This window comes from Nyctereutes procyonoides, unplaced genomic scaffold (genome assembly GCF_905146905.1).
Source record: "Nyctereutes procyonoides isolate TBG_1078 unplaced genomic scaffold, NYPRO_anot_genome, whole genome shotgun sequence".
NCBI classification, from domain to species: Eukaryota; Metazoa; Chordata; class Mammalia; order Carnivora; family Canidae; genus Nyctereutes; species Nyctereutes procyonoides.
This window is the reverse complement of record NW_026575142.1, coordinates 19,741,522-19,756,996: the sequence shown is the minus strand read 5'-3', so window position 1 is coordinate 19,756,996 and position 15,475 is coordinate 19,741,522. Positions and strand designations below refer to the sequence as shown.

The window sequence follows — 15,475 nt, the reverse complement described above, 5'->3', positions numbered from 1 at the left end:
CTAATGAAGGTATCCAATTACTTTCCTTAGAGTGTGTTTGGGAACAGCATTAAGTGAAGAGATCTTGATTTGGTCACCTGTTTATAACCGTGCATTATTCATGAGACTTTTCCTGTGTGCCTCGAATGCTTTAGCAGCAGACATCCCCAGCAAACCGTGACTGGTTGGACTTGGGTTACACTGCCAAGTAGAGAGTCTTGGTGTCCAATGGAAGAATGCAGTGTCTTCTGCATAAAGTAATGTGAGGCCATAGAAATATATTTAATAATTTAAGGTCCAGGAAAAAAGTAGACATTTAGAGATAATTCTTAGTAACTTTCTGTGATATGAAAGAAATTAAATCAACACATCTACTTTAATCAAACTGATTACACTATTGTAAAGTCTTGGTTGACCCAAATGTGTCAGTGCTTCACCTTGATCTAAAGAAGTTTCACTTAGTTGAGAGAACAGATACTTTTCTTCACCAGAACCATTAAGCATGATTGATGAAGCCATTAAAATAAATATGTATTTAGCAAACAAAGATAGCTCTTTCACATACTGAAATACCATGATGCACCTAATGATCAAAAAGGCATTCCCAATTCACTGTGCACTGTTTTATGAGTTTATAAGTTTCTTTCCAATTCAGTTGTTAAAATCTTGGAGATATTTGTACTAAGCAAAAGTGAAAGTCAATGCAGAGTTGGAAACTACTGCCCATAGTACACACATGGCTAACAAAAAGTCAATTTTAATGGGATATTATATTAGATTGCTCTTTTCTCAACTGTACTGTTGTCTAACAATTTTTCTAGGCCTTAATGCTCGACAATATGATCTTGCTATAAAGATGTGGATTTCTTCCTTCTTTCCTTCTTTCTTTTTTTTTTTTTTTTTAAGATTTGGACCTTTGCCTAAAAATGTGAAGAAGTTTGGGACATCACTTCGCTATGATACAAAGGTTCTTTTTTTTTTATTACAGGAGAAAAAATATGATCAGACTAATTGCTACTACTTTATGATGATCTGAACAAGGCTCTTCTAACTTGTTGCTTATCATTCATTGATTATCGGCCTTACTTGTATCATTACAGATGGCCCATGTCTTTAACCATGTTCCAACAAGTGGAAAGAAATCTTAAAGAATAGAATTTAGCTACATGGTCAGCTTTCACTGCGAAAAGAGGTTGTAAAATGTAGTATTTATTCAAGGAGGCCATGTTTAGCTAATAATTAGGAATGCTATTACCAAAGAAGAAGGGGAGAATAAATAGGGTGGGGGAAATAACAGTCATTTTTTTACATACTTAGAATCTTCTTAACAGTGAGAAAAGAAACCTTTATCTTACTGAAAGTTTACACTTAGAAATGATTTATTGAAGACTTTTCATTGCCATGCCTTGAACTGGCTGCAGTTTTGAGAGGTCACTGTTTGTTTCTACTGGGTAGACTGGAAGCTTTGAGAGTAGTAAGACTCAGTATCCTTGGTGATGGATTTCCAAGTGCTCAGGCTGGGCTGTGGCTACAAAAAGTTGATTTTCTGAGCAGGGGATTCAAACAATTGGGAGTTGAAGTAAGAGGGGAAGAACTGGGCTGAACTAGTAGTGAAAGTGTTGTTCATTCCAATCACAAGCAGACTGTTAGTGTGTGGTTGAAGGTGAGGCCAAGTCCCATGATCGTATCACATTAGTACCTGTGGTAACTTTACCTACTTATAATTTGAGTTATAGCATATACTACTTTTAATTATTTTATGTCTTTTTTCATGGCCTGTTTGAGCTAGATTATAACTTTTAGAGGTCAGAGAATTTCTATTTTACTTTGTTTTTGTACCTAAACATACAACCTGGAAACCTGGCTCCTGGCTGAAGACGGTGCTAAACTGCTGAGCCACCCAGGATGCCCAATTTTTTTTAAAATATTTATTTATTTATTTATTTATTTGAGCAGAGGAGGTGCAGAGAGGGGGTGAGAGAGCATCTTAAGAAGGCTCCACACCTAGCATGAGCTTGATCTCACAAACCAGAGATTGTGACCTGAACTGAAATCAAAAGTCAGATGCTTAACCAAATGAACCACCCAGGCATCCACAAGGAACACATTTTGAGAACCACTGTTCTAGGTTAGGATTTATCCATACAAAAATTGGTTATAATTTTTGATGGCCTAACTAAAATTTTATTACTATTTCTTATTGTGTTAAATAGTGATGCTTGTTAATAATGATAATTCTAAGCAGCCTGATTAATGGCAACATAATTTTACACTACTTTTAATATTTAGTATTTAGCACTAATTTCATAGCATTTTAGTTATTTTTAGTATTTATACTAATACTATATTTACATAATTGTCCAATTAGAGTGATGCCTCATTTATGTAATGTTGGAAAATGAAACATTCTACATTAACTAAGTTTTCCTTTAACAATTTTAACAGACTTTTAAAAATATATTATGAGACTTTTGGTTGAGACAAGATGTTGTAGACCATGTTTTTCCTTCTCTTTTCTGCTAAATACAACTGGAAATGCTATAAAACACAACCAAAAAAGAACCCTGAGGATGCTAAAAAGAAGGCAAGTTGACTTGAGAAATCATGACTGGAAACACAGTGCAGTGAAAGACATCTTGCATTCCAACAACCAACAGCAGAAGTCCACCACCTTTGATCTAAAAACAGAAGGTGATCCAGGTTGGCTGATTCTCTCCCTGAATCTAAAGAGAGTCCCTCTGGCAACATTAGGCAGGCCTGCACAAGAATTTCTTGAGGGCCCTACCGAAAACAAGGTGATTGGGGAAGAACTCTCCTTTTCTGTTGGGCCTGAGGTGTCCCTTTTCTGGTGAAAGAGTAGCTGGAACTGGCCAAGGGAGAACAAGCTGTGGCAAGTGCCTGATCCAGAATGGTTTTTTGACCCAAAAACTCTCTCTTTGATCCAAGGCTTGCCTGAGACCCTCTTTCCCTGTCCAGAAACACCATAATGCATGGGCAGAGCCAGCAAGGACAATTTAGCCACAAGAGCCCACTTCAGAGAGCCTCTTTTTCTCATAAAGTATAGGTAGGGGTATTCACCTCCCCTACCTCACCACCACTGAGAAAAACCAGGTTGCCTGACCTATAGAAACTTCTTCCATTCCCTTTGACAGGAACCCACAGAAACCAGTGGGAGTCCAAGCCACACCAGATAAACTAAGAAGACCAAAATAACACCATAAAGCCTCTGAAGAACTAAGCCACCAGGGAACCATAACTCACAAATATAGATCAGGACCTATGTGCTAAACCTAAGCAGTGTTTAAACTACCTGCCAAAATGAAAGACTTAAATAGGATCCAGTATTTTCTACCATAGTAGACAAAATTCCCTGACTATGATTTAAAAAAAAATCACTCAGCATACTAAGAACTAAGAAAATCATACCTTAAAGAGAAAAGACAATTAGTTGACATAATACTGAGATGAATCCCATGTCAGAATTATCTGAAAAATATTTTGAAGCGTCCATTATAACAATGCTTCAACAATTAATTACAAATTCTCTTGGAACAAATTAAAAATAGAAAATATCTAAAGAAATAGATTTTAGAAGAAAAAACAATGGATTAGAGAACTGAAAAATACAATAACAGAAATAAAAAAATTCAATAGATGGCTCAATAGAAGAGAGTGAAGGCGACAGGAGAAAATCAGTGAATTTGAGTACAGAACAATAGAATTCATCCATTCTGAACAATGGAGAGGGAAAAAAAATCAACTGGAAAAAAATGAAGAGCCTTGGGGACCTATGAGACAATAACAAATGAGCCATCATTCATGTCAATATATTTCCAGAAGGAAAGTAGAAAAGAGGGGGGAATGAAAAGTTGTTTGAGGTAGTGGCTGAAAATTCCTGAAGATGGTAAAATGACAGAAGTCTATAATTCCAAGAAGCTGGGTAAATACTAAGTAAGATAAATACAAAGAAATCCATGCCAAAGATACACCATAGTTAAAATTTTGAAAAATAAACACAAAGAAAAAAATCGTGAAAACAACTAGAGGGAAATGAGTATTCCCTGCAGGGTATAACAATTCAAATGATTAATATATTTCAAATCTGAAGTCATAGAAACCAGAAGAAAGTGGTACCATATTTTTCAAGTGCTAAAATAAAAGAACTGTTAGCAACAAATTTTATATTTGGTGAAACCATACTTGTGAATGAAAGAGAAATAAAAATATGTTCAGAAAAAGAAGAGCTAAAAGAATTTGTTACTAGCATGCATATTCATTTTTAAAATTTAGTAATATATTTTGTTTAACTTAATATGCCAAAATGTTATTTAAATCATAAGTATGAAAATATTAAAGAGAAATAAAATATCTTTTTCTCAAAGATTGGCTAAACAAAATCCTTCAAATGGAAAGTAATTGATAAAAGAAAGAATGCTCGAGCATCAGGAAGGAAGAAAGAATAATGCAAAGAGCGGAAATATGGATACATTCAAGGAATCATTCATTTCCTCATGAGTTTTAAAGCCAGATTTTAAAAAAATATAAAAAATAAAAATAAAAAAAATAAAACCAGATTTGATCATTGGAACAAAAATTATAGTGTTACGGGCACCTAGGTGGCTCAGCCAGTTAGACATCTGACTTTTGATTTTGGCTCAGGTCATGATCTACGGGTTGTGAAATTGAGCCCTGAGATAGGCTCCACGCTCAGCACAGAGTCTACATGAGATTCTCTCTCTCTCTCCCTCGGCCTCTCCCCCAACTTGCACGCACACTCTATAAATAAATAAGTAAATATCTTCAAAAAAATTATAACATCATCTGACTCCCATGACAATGATACTTAAAAATGAAGAAGACAAAGGTATACAAATGAGAATGAGGTTTTCACACTTCATACAAAGTGGTAAAATGTCGCTGCTAGTGAACAGTATAATTCAAATATAGATAGAGGGACAGATTAGTAATACTCAGAATGACTACTACCAAAGATATACAAGAGATACATTCAAAAACACTATATATAAATCAAGATGAAATCCTAAAACAATTTTGAGTTTTGTACAGGAAGGCCTGAAAGGAGAAACAGAGGAATCGGAAACAGAGAAATGAGGCCAGGAGAAACAAATAGAAAACAAATAATAAATGGAAACTGAAAGTGCTAACATATCAATAATTACCTTGAATGTAAATGGTCTAAGTACATCATTAAAAAGTGGATTAAAAAATGTAACCCAGCTATACACTGCTTACAAGAAACTCACTTCAAATCCAATGACATCTGTCTGTTAAAAGTAAAAGCATGAAAAAAAAAAAAAAGAAGAAGACTGCCCTCACCAATGTGGGCAAGCAACATTCAATTCATTAGGGGTCTGAATGAAACAAAAAGGTGGAGGGAAGGCTAAGTTCTCTCTCTGCCCTTGAGCTAGGACATTCATCTTCTCCTGCCCTTGGACATTGGAGCTCCTGGTCGTTGCGTCTTTGTTAATTCCAGGTCTAACACCAGTGCCCCTCACCATATTCTTTGGCCTCAGCCTCGGACTAAGAGCTACACCATGGCTCCCCTTGTTCTCAGGCCTTAGGATTTGGACTGAATTATACCACTGATGTTCCTGATTCTCCAGCTTGCACGTGGCATATTGCTACCCATCTCAGCTTCTATGACCCTATGAAACATTTCCCGTAATAATAAATTTCTTCTTATAAATCTATATATAGGTATTCCTTGCTTTTTGAAAAGTTTGAATTGCTCCACTTCACTTTTACAAAAGACCTATATTAGTACCTGTTTTCACTAACTAAAAGAAATCCAAAGAGGATTTTTGCCTTCATAAAACGAAAAAGGAGAGGAAAAAACTAAAGGAAAAGTGAAAATAGCATTTGTTTTGCTATGAGCCCTTAACCAGGCAGCAAGAGCAGTCCCGCCAGACTTCTTCCCCAGAACTACACTTAGCATCTCAGCATCAAACCGCCACACCTTTGAACTGTGTCTGTGAGCTTCTGTACTTTGTCTTGATATATTTTGTGTATGTATTAGCAAGTTGTGTCCTAAGAGGACACAAAAAAGCCTAAGAGGTTATTTTTTGGGTTTCAGAATGATAAAAATTGTTTTCATATAAATAGTAACTGCTTCTCACTCTACATTATTTCAGCTTATAAAAAGTTTTATAGGCACACTCTCATTTTGAATAGCAGGGGAAACCTGTATGTTCTATTAGTTTTTTTCCTTCTGGAAAACCCTGACCTCTACCTTTTTAAGGATAAAGACGACCTCATTTATCTCTAAATTGTTGTGTCTAATACCTAGGAAGTGTTCGATAAAATCTTATGAAAGCAAACATGGGAGAGAGAAAAGAAGGGAAGAAGGATGATGAGATTTTACATGATTGGGAACTGTGAACTCATGCATCATTTTAAGAAGTTACTCTCATGTGATGTAGATTTAGAATCGAGGACTAGGGGTGCTGTGCCACCTGGACGGTTAATAAACTAACAAGTTGGAATTGAGAGAATCCTTTGAGCTCATATCTGCTTTTGAAGTCGATGAAGATAAGAGGTTCACTTACTGATGAGGAGATGAGTAAGTGTCTGACCCTGACAATGTTAGGTTCTCTAAGATAAAAGATGAAAGTCCTCACCTGGAGAGTGAAGGCTCAGTCATTCACTGGAGCTCTTTACTGACTGTTAGAATTGAGAATATGGACCTGGAATCTCTGGGAAGAACAGTAAGGGAGGAAGAGCTCAAGAACCAAAGGACAAAATAAAGCATATCTGGGAAGGGATCACGGTGTTTAGAGTAATTCTGCTCTAATTTCCATCCAATCTCTTCAGTAGACATTTTATTCCATCTTTGATTCCTCTTTCTTTTTATTGTCTACCCTGACGAATCAAAAGCTCAGATCCTTAGGTATCATCTCTGTATGGATTCCCTTTCTTAAAAATGTTTCTGTGTTGATCATAGTTACCTTCTTCTCTAATTGATAAAATCTTTCTTTTTCTTCCAGGGCCTGCTTTACTAACTTCATCTATAATTTTCAATGCAGAACCCATCATTCTTTCCAAAATACATATTGCAATTTATATTAATAGTATAAAAACTACCATATATTATAATTAGCTATAGTTATGTTTTCCCTCAGTAGTCAGCAAGTTCTCTAGTCTCAAATTATCTTTGTGTGCCTGTCTGTCTGTCTGTACGTATGTATGAATATCGATCCAGGCTTTGGGTTTACCTCTAGTATCTAGCATACAATAAATATTGAATGAAAAAATTCCTATAGCTTTATTTCTTGTGTCTTTCCTTTATCCAAGGATTGTCTCTAAACAAATTTTAAAATTCCCTCCACCAAATGAGAGATTGAGAGAGAGAAAGAGAGAGAGACCTTATCTCTTCACAACAACTTAATTCACCTTAAACTTCTTCTCTTCTTCTGCCTCTAGGTAGGTCATTTATTACTTGACAGTTATTTTACATAATGGTTAAATATTAAGGCTCTTCAACTAGACCTGGTTTGGAGTTCTGGCCTTGTCGCTTACAAGTTCTGTGCCACACAGGATCTCTCATTACCCTTCTAAGTCTATTCTAAGTCTATAAAATGAAAATTATCATTGCTCCATGAGTTGTTGTAAATGCTGAGTTCATGCATGATAAATACTTAGCACAAAGCTGGGCATATTAATAGTCTGCTCAATAAGTGGTAGCTATTTCCAATAACTTTAGAACCATTTTAAAGTGCATTCATTATATTTACTAAAGAAGCAGAAAGAAAATTTTTAAAGATGCAGACTTTAAAATTGTAGCACACCCATCAATTTATTTCAGTATTATCCTCCATAAAGAAAGTTCTAATTAATACTGAGATATATCTAATAAACTTATAATTTTAATAGGAGGAGTGTTTTGCAAATTTTGTCTATGTGTAAGGGTCTCTGTTAAGCTTCCTAACACTTATTTTACAGAATTTTTGTGAATTCAAAGGAAGCACAAGTTTTGCCAGTTTTGTATTTTGAACCTGAATGAATAAACTTTAATGTAAGGCTCATTGGAAAAAGTTCTTATACAAAGTAGACAACCTGACTTATCAAAGAAAAAAACCCAAAGCTTACTGTGGTTAACAGGTTGTATTTATTATTTTCTATACTTTCTAAAAAGTAGAATATATTGTAAGATTTTGTTAAAAATAGTTCTTTACACAGTTTTTGGAAGGTTAGTGACAAACATAGTTTATAAGTTAATATGATTTCAAACGAAAATCAGTTAATGGTCTTGAATTTACAGAAGCAAGTTAAGATTCAATTTAAATATCTAAAGCAGTTTCTACATTAAAGCATTTCCAAGAAATAGAAACCTAAGAAATTTAAGTAAAGCACCAACTGTCACCATGTCACCAAATTAACACTAGTTCCTCACTGGTCCCCGTCACATGATGAAGAACAGAAGGAGTAAGGGAAGGAACACGTAAAGAAACAGAACCATGAAATTACATTTACTTAAGGGTTCCCCAAAGGCATCTTGGTCAAGTTAATACATTTCTGAGGAGCAGAAATAGATTATAATAGTTAAGGCTCAAGATCATGCATTCGTAATAAAATACATTTACTGACATTTAAGTGATATTGAATGTCATACAACATATTTAAAGTTTATCATTTATGTTAGCAGTATACATATTTTCTTTCTGAATACTTTCAGATTTTCTAGGCACATTGAAATCAATCTTTATACAAAGGGAACAAATACCAGTATCTCGTACTAAATGGATGCAAGTGGCTGCATTTTTGCGATCATGTTAAAAAACAACTATTTGTGCCTATCTTAAAGATAAGTTCAATAGTGACAATTAATACTTAGGATTTTCAAGTTTTTCAAACATAAAACATTTTATAGAGTGTGCATGTGATGAGATAAGAAGAGTGAAAACAAACTTAAAAAGATAAATAAGAAAGTGAAAACTGATTTGTATACACTAATGTTACACACCATCAACAAACTTACACTTTGATCTTCTATTCAGAGTCTTCACAGTTTCAGTGGTCATGTTCTTTCTCTAAGTTATAGAGAACCATAAAGTACAGTGAAAAGTATTTCAAAGTGGCCACAGTTACCCAACCAAGGATCTAGACTCTGTGAAAATCTCTAGACATAATAGTAACCCTTGACTCTTCTAATTCATATTATGAGCTTCATTTGCCAGATCTTACTATTCAATGTTACATTATGGATAAATGGCAAAAATATATCAGCCTTATGATAATATAATACATGAGTCTAATAGTTTCTATATTATATCATTTTAGTAAATGTATACTTTAAAAAAAGTGAAAATGAGAAAAAAATGAGGAAAATGTAGGCCATAACTATGGTTCCCTTTGTGCTTCTTATTCTTTGAATCCATTCTGTTGAAGAGCTAGAGCTTAGGTAGAACTAGCCAAAGAGATAAAAAAAAACAGGAATCCAAAAACAAACATTATTAATCCCCAGTACCAAAAATAAAAGAAGACAGAAACACAAACCAAGGTTCCAGTCAACCAAACCTGGTTTGGATCAGCCCAAGAGTATCTGTGGTTGACCTCAAAGGAACTTTCTAAGAACAGCCTTTTTTTCTTCCCCCAGTCTGCAAGTTTATGACTTAATGGCCTGTAGCATTGTATTTTTCTAACACTTTCCCTCCTTAAGAAAGTACTTATTGTACTTGCTTATTTGTAATTAAGTCCTATTAATGGTGACTTGAATCCCATAAAGTAGACATAAACTATACAAGGAAGCTCCTTTTGCTACTAATCTATCACCTCCCTGATCCTCTAGAAGAAAGAAGTACACACCATGCAAGTCAGATAGAGAAAATAAGCACTGGATTATCAAATGGCAATATTAAGCCATTTTAACTCACAGAAGTGATTTCAAGGGGTTGTCTTGGCTAGACTGAATATACAAAGGTAAAAAATAAACCTGACATGAAGTCTTGTGAACACAAGTTTAACTGCCATGGGTGGTAAACAATTTAAAATCTTTACTTTTCTCATCTTCATTTTTATTTCTGATTCAAACTTCCAACGTTTTTAGAAGGTGAAAAGGTGGTAAGTGGAATTAGATTTGGCTGTGAATAGTTGACTTTTCCTCAGCTTTGTCAAAATAGGCATTTTCTGTGTTAGCCTGAACTTCCTTGTCTTCATCTATCATATGGATATCTGATGTATTTTTGTCATTTTGCCTTAAGCGGTAACTTTTATAAGCACGTTGAATTATGGTTGCTGAGACTGCCTCTTGTTTTCGTTTCAGAGTAGTTGTAATTGGCTCATATGTGATCTTAAAGGGGTTGGCTAACACAAACCCTGATTCCATCTCTGAAATAATTTTCTCCATCCTCACATCTTTACCCATAACTCGCTTTGTTAAAGCAAGTAAAATGTCAAGGCAATGAATTCTGTCCCCGGCAGCCATGGGAAGATCCATGGCAACAAGCTGGCCCTTATTTGGTTTTGCCATAAAAAGAGGAGGGTCAAGAGCAGCTGCAAAATCGGAAAGCATGCTTGAGTCTATATACTGGGTCTTATCAGGATCAAACTGCTCCCATACCTGAAAGAATTTCCTAAAATCATCTTCACTTAATGTCTTGACTTTTTTTTTAGAAGCAATATTTAAAAATTCCATGACAACAACAATGTACATGTTTACTATGATCAGCCATGATATGAGGATGTAACTGACAAAATATATAATCCCAACAGAGGGGTTACCACAATCTCCTCTAACCTGAGTCCCAGGGTTAATTTTATCAGGATCACAGTCAGACCATTTACTGTTGAAAATTGCATTGAGCATCCCATCCCAGCCAGCAAATATTGTAACTTGGAAAAGACAGAGCATACTGCTGCCAAAGGTTTCAAAGTTGGACACATCATTAATTCCAGCTTCCTTTTTAACATAGGCAAAATTGTACATTCCAAAGATTGCATAGATGAACATGACCAGGAAGATGAGAAGACTGATGTTCAACAATGCTGGGAGAGACAATATCAAAGGATGTAGCAGATCATGGAACACCTTTGGTCCTTTCCCAGGACGCAGGATGTGGATAATCCGTGACATTCGTATCAATTCCACGATGGAAGGAGACACAAGGTAGTATCCTACCATCATAGGCAGAAATAGTTCTTGGTGTGGGAGAAGATAAAACAGGCATTAAAATTATTTAAGTATGACTGTATTTAGAAGAATATAAATTTATTTAATTTATTTCTATTATTATTTCATTTTTTCTATATGCTAAGATCATTTTATAAATCCTTCTCATATAACAGAACATAATCAAAGTGCGGATTAGCCAAATATCAATTGTGGCAATTTTCAGGGTACCTAGCAAAATTTGGAGGAGAATTATTTATACCATTATCTTAAGAGTACTATAGGTGAAGTATTTCTGAATTCACAGAGGCTATGACTTTATAATTTAGAATAGTAGTCACATTTTTTTTCTGATTATAGTTGGATAAAGAAATTTAGTTCAATCCAGCCTTTATTGTATATCTAATAAAGGTGTCATGCAAATATGCAAAGATGAATGACCTGACTTTTGTCCTCAAAGACCTTATAATCTAGAAAGTAGAGGTAGATATTTAAAGTAATTATAATGTAAGGTAGAAAGACCTCCTAGTTGATAAACATAACTATAAAAATGTCTGGCATTCAGTGATTCACAGACTGTAATTTAATTTATTTCATAAATAGTATTTGGGCCCTTGGCAGCTTTAAGTTGAATTCAATATATGAGTCCTGGCCTAGAACTTTTTTTTTTTTTTTTTTTTTGTAGAAGTGTGGTGGATGAGGGAACCATGGGAGTGAGAGCTATAACTATGAAACAAAGTGAAATTACAATTACCCTAAAAAGCAGAGTGCGTATTTTCTGGAAGTACTGGAGAGAGTGAGGTTCATTTTTAATTGAGAGGGTGGGTAGGGGAGAACTCCATGAAGCTTCTAAATGAGATGGTATGTTTGTTGAATCTGGAAGGATCATGTCTCCATTTCCATTCAGCTTGGTCATTGTCGATGATGACACTCTCTCTGACATTCTATCTTGTCTCTGCCTTCCACGTTGTTTTGTGAGTCTTCTGCTCTGACTTAAATTTTTATTTCTCCTTACAATCTTCCAAATTCATCCATTATGCCAGAAGTATCCCCATATAATTGTAGACAATTTTTTCTACTTCCTCATCACTAGATTTTCTTCACCTCTTTTCTTATCTAAAATTTGACTTTATCCTGAGGACACTATTACCCTTGGAAAATTCTCAAGTGCAGAGAGCTCTTTCTTCCCACTCCAGATTTCTTGGGGTAGAAAAATTGAATAACCAAACATCTTCCATCTTTTCCAATGTGATTTTCAGACACTTTAAGTCAATTTCATAAAGAAAAAAAAAGAATTTTCTGTCGTGACACATTGTGGATCATGCCACTGAACTGCACTATTGCATACCATTTCTTGGCTATATGATCTATTCATTTCTCCTTATTCACACTCACTGGAGAATTAATGCTTGGCTCACTCTCACGCTTTCCATCCCAACATCACCATCAACAGCGCACTGAAAGGCCAGTCTCTTGTTCTTTGACTTTCTTACCTGTAATAATCTCTATAATTTTACTTCAGTCATATGCAGCTATGGCCACATTCTGAACCCAGGATTCTTCACCATCTGAGACTTCTTCAAATTTAAAAACAGCTTTCTCTCTGACTGTGATTTGCTCTCCTTCTGAAACCTCTGATTCAGTAACTCTCACTTTAATCCCAAAGGGCTCTTCACTTCCATAGTCCTCTATTTTTCCCCCTATCAGCCCCTTCTTGCCTTTTGTATTTTTCTTTCAAGTTTCTTGTGCTTGTATTATCAATAGTTGAACTGCTTCTACTACCAAATGAATAGGCTGAAGTTTCTGGAAGCACAACTGGGCAGACAGTTTATCTATATTTTCACTACTGACTATATAGAATAGTGCTTAACATAATAAACATTTAAATATTGTTTCTCATGGAGCTTACTTTCTAGTATGTGTATTATGGGGAGGCAGACAATAAACAAACTTTTCTGGGTCTGAAAGATTTTTATCCTAGATTTTTTACTAGTCCTTCCCCTTATCCAATGCATCTTGATTTAGATTTTGCTTCATCCATGGAGTTTTCTCTAATCTCTACTTAATGTTAGGTGCCCTTCACTCTCTTGTGCCACCATAACACCCTGTGCTTCTTCCCTTACCACAACCTTAATAGCACATTAAATATGTATTTAATCATCAGTACCCCTTACTAGATTGTAAATTAAGTGCATACAGGGATTATGCCTACCTCGTTTACTATTAGATTCTTTGCATATAGTATAATATCTGTTCACAAAGGGGATAATAAAATATATTTGTTCAATAAAACTGAGGTGCCCAGAATAAGAGAAAACTGGTGACAAATTTATTAAAGCCTAACACTCTAGAGTTGTGAAAGTTGTTAATAGTTTTAGAGATCAGAGAAAAAAGAATAGGGACCTTGAAAGGTTGTATCATGCTAAGACCTAAAGCTCTTTCTAGAGTCATCCTAGAAAAATACTGTATGTGATATACTGAAGGGGTGACCTCTGAAGTAAAGTCTATGTATTAATTCAACAAGTATTTTTGAATACCTTATAACTGTCAGGCATGTGTACACATATGAATGAAAAAATATAAGCACTCCTGTTGGAATAAGAAGGGTATCTTATCTGTTTTGCCTATTAAGAGACTATATTTCAGGACACATTTAGTATAAGAACTTGCCTGAATTGGTATTACTACAAAAGAAAATCTGACTAAACAAAATCTTACCTGTAACAGAGAAAATGACCACCATAAAATCAAAAATATTCCATCCAATAGTGAAATAGCTACATTGGAAAGCGATGAGCTTCAGTACACATTCTCCAGTGTACAGAATAATAAGAACTAAATTAATCCAGCAGAGAGCAGCGTCCATTTTTTGACTCTGTTCGTCACTTTGTATCATGATGGTTATGGCTTGGAAACAGATAAGAACCATAATGATAGCATTAAAAATGTCATTTGTTACCAAGTCAAAAATGAATCCTTGGCACTTATTCTGTGGATGAAAAAAAAGATATAATAGCCTTATTAAGAGGTTCAATTCCCACACATATTCTCTGTACATTTATAATTTCCCTCCTAGCATAAACAGGAAAATAAGTGAGGGCCTAAGTTTTCACCAAAATATAATTATAGTGTATATAGTCAAACAAACAAAAGATCATCAAAACTTTAAGGAACATATTTTTAAATTTTGTCAAAAGCATTTGTGAAGCATTCTAAAAACACATTTTCATTTTTTAAAAAGATATTTATTTATTTATTTATTCATTCATTCATGAGAGACACACACACAAAGAGAGAGAGAGAGAGAGATAGAGAGAGAGAGGCAGAGACACAAGCAGAGAGAGAAGCAGGCTCCATCCAGGGAGCCAGACATGGGACTAGATCCTGGGACTCCCAGGGATCACGCCCTGGGCCGAAGGCAGACACTCAACCCCTGAGCCATCCAGGCATCCCAACACATTTTCATTTTTAAAAGAGAATACACAAAAGAAACTCTTCTCAAAGTTAAAAATGGAATCTAGATATTTTCTTACTCTTGGGCGACGTAATGTTTTTTGAGAGTCCTCACACAACAGCCTCCTCAGTGCACGGGATTGTTTCTTCTGTTTGACTGTTATAAAGATATTGGAGCCTCCCTGGTAAAGAAATGAAAGAAGATATTAAAATCACATTGAATCTAAATTTCACCTTACATCAAATCATTACTGATTTGATCTTTTACAAAGGGCATAAAGGCAATGACCTGAATCATGCCTAACCACATCTAACCTTCTGCACACAAATCCACACTAAGTACATGTAAAGTATATGGTAATGGCTAGCAGCAATTATTTTTTGGTGCACTTTCTTGTAGTCAATTCTTGTCTAACTTTTCAGTCTACCGAGGCCTACCTCATGTTAAACAGAGACAGAGAAGAAACAGGGATAAACGGAAAGGTTTACTAGGAAAAATTTAATCCAAAAGCTAAAGGTAGGGCAGCCCAGGTAGCTCAGCAGTTTAGTGCCGCCTTCAGCTCAGGGCCTGATCCTAGAGACCCGGAATCGAGTCCCACATCGGGCTCCCTGTATGGAGCCTGCTTCTCCCTCTGCCTGTGTATCTGCCTCTCTGCCTCTCTCTCTCTGTCTCAAAAAAAAAAAAAAAAAAAAAAAGCTAAGGGTAAAATTAGTTTGTACCTTCTAATAAGCAGGAAAAATAGAATTGGCCATTATATGTTTTTATAAGTTCACATATTCTTAATTTTCCAAATAATACTTATGGGAAGATATTTTTATACACTTATGCCAACAGTGCCTTGTGCTTACTTCTTCATAGCACCTTCTAGAGCTTATTTATCTCTGTGTCCCTAGTGCTAATTTCAGTATCTTATATAA

The 15,475-nt window shown here is 35.1% G+C and overlaps 1 protein-coding gene across 3 annotated transcripts in view; it reads right to left on the bottom strand.

Annotated features, from left to right (window-relative positions):
- Positions 1-8,085: 8,085 nt before the first annotated feature.
- SCN7A (sodium voltage-gated channel alpha subunit 7) overlaps positions 8,086-15,475 on the bottom strand; it is a 79,068-nt gene continuing 71,678 nt past the window's right edge. For all 3 annotated transcript variants that reach the window (XM_055308445.1, XM_055308446.1, XM_055308447.1), the window contains exons 23-25: positions 14,638-14,742; positions 13,823-14,093; positions 8,086-11,133 (exon numbers count right to left, since the gene is read on the bottom strand). In XM_055308445.1, the coding sequence (XP_055164420.1) occupies positions 10,067-11,133; positions 13,823-14,093; positions 14,638-14,742 (1,443 nt within the window). In that variant the 3' untranslated portion in view covers positions 8,086-10,066. The remainder of the gene's footprint in view (positions 11,134-13,822; positions 14,094-14,637; positions 14,743-15,475) is intronic.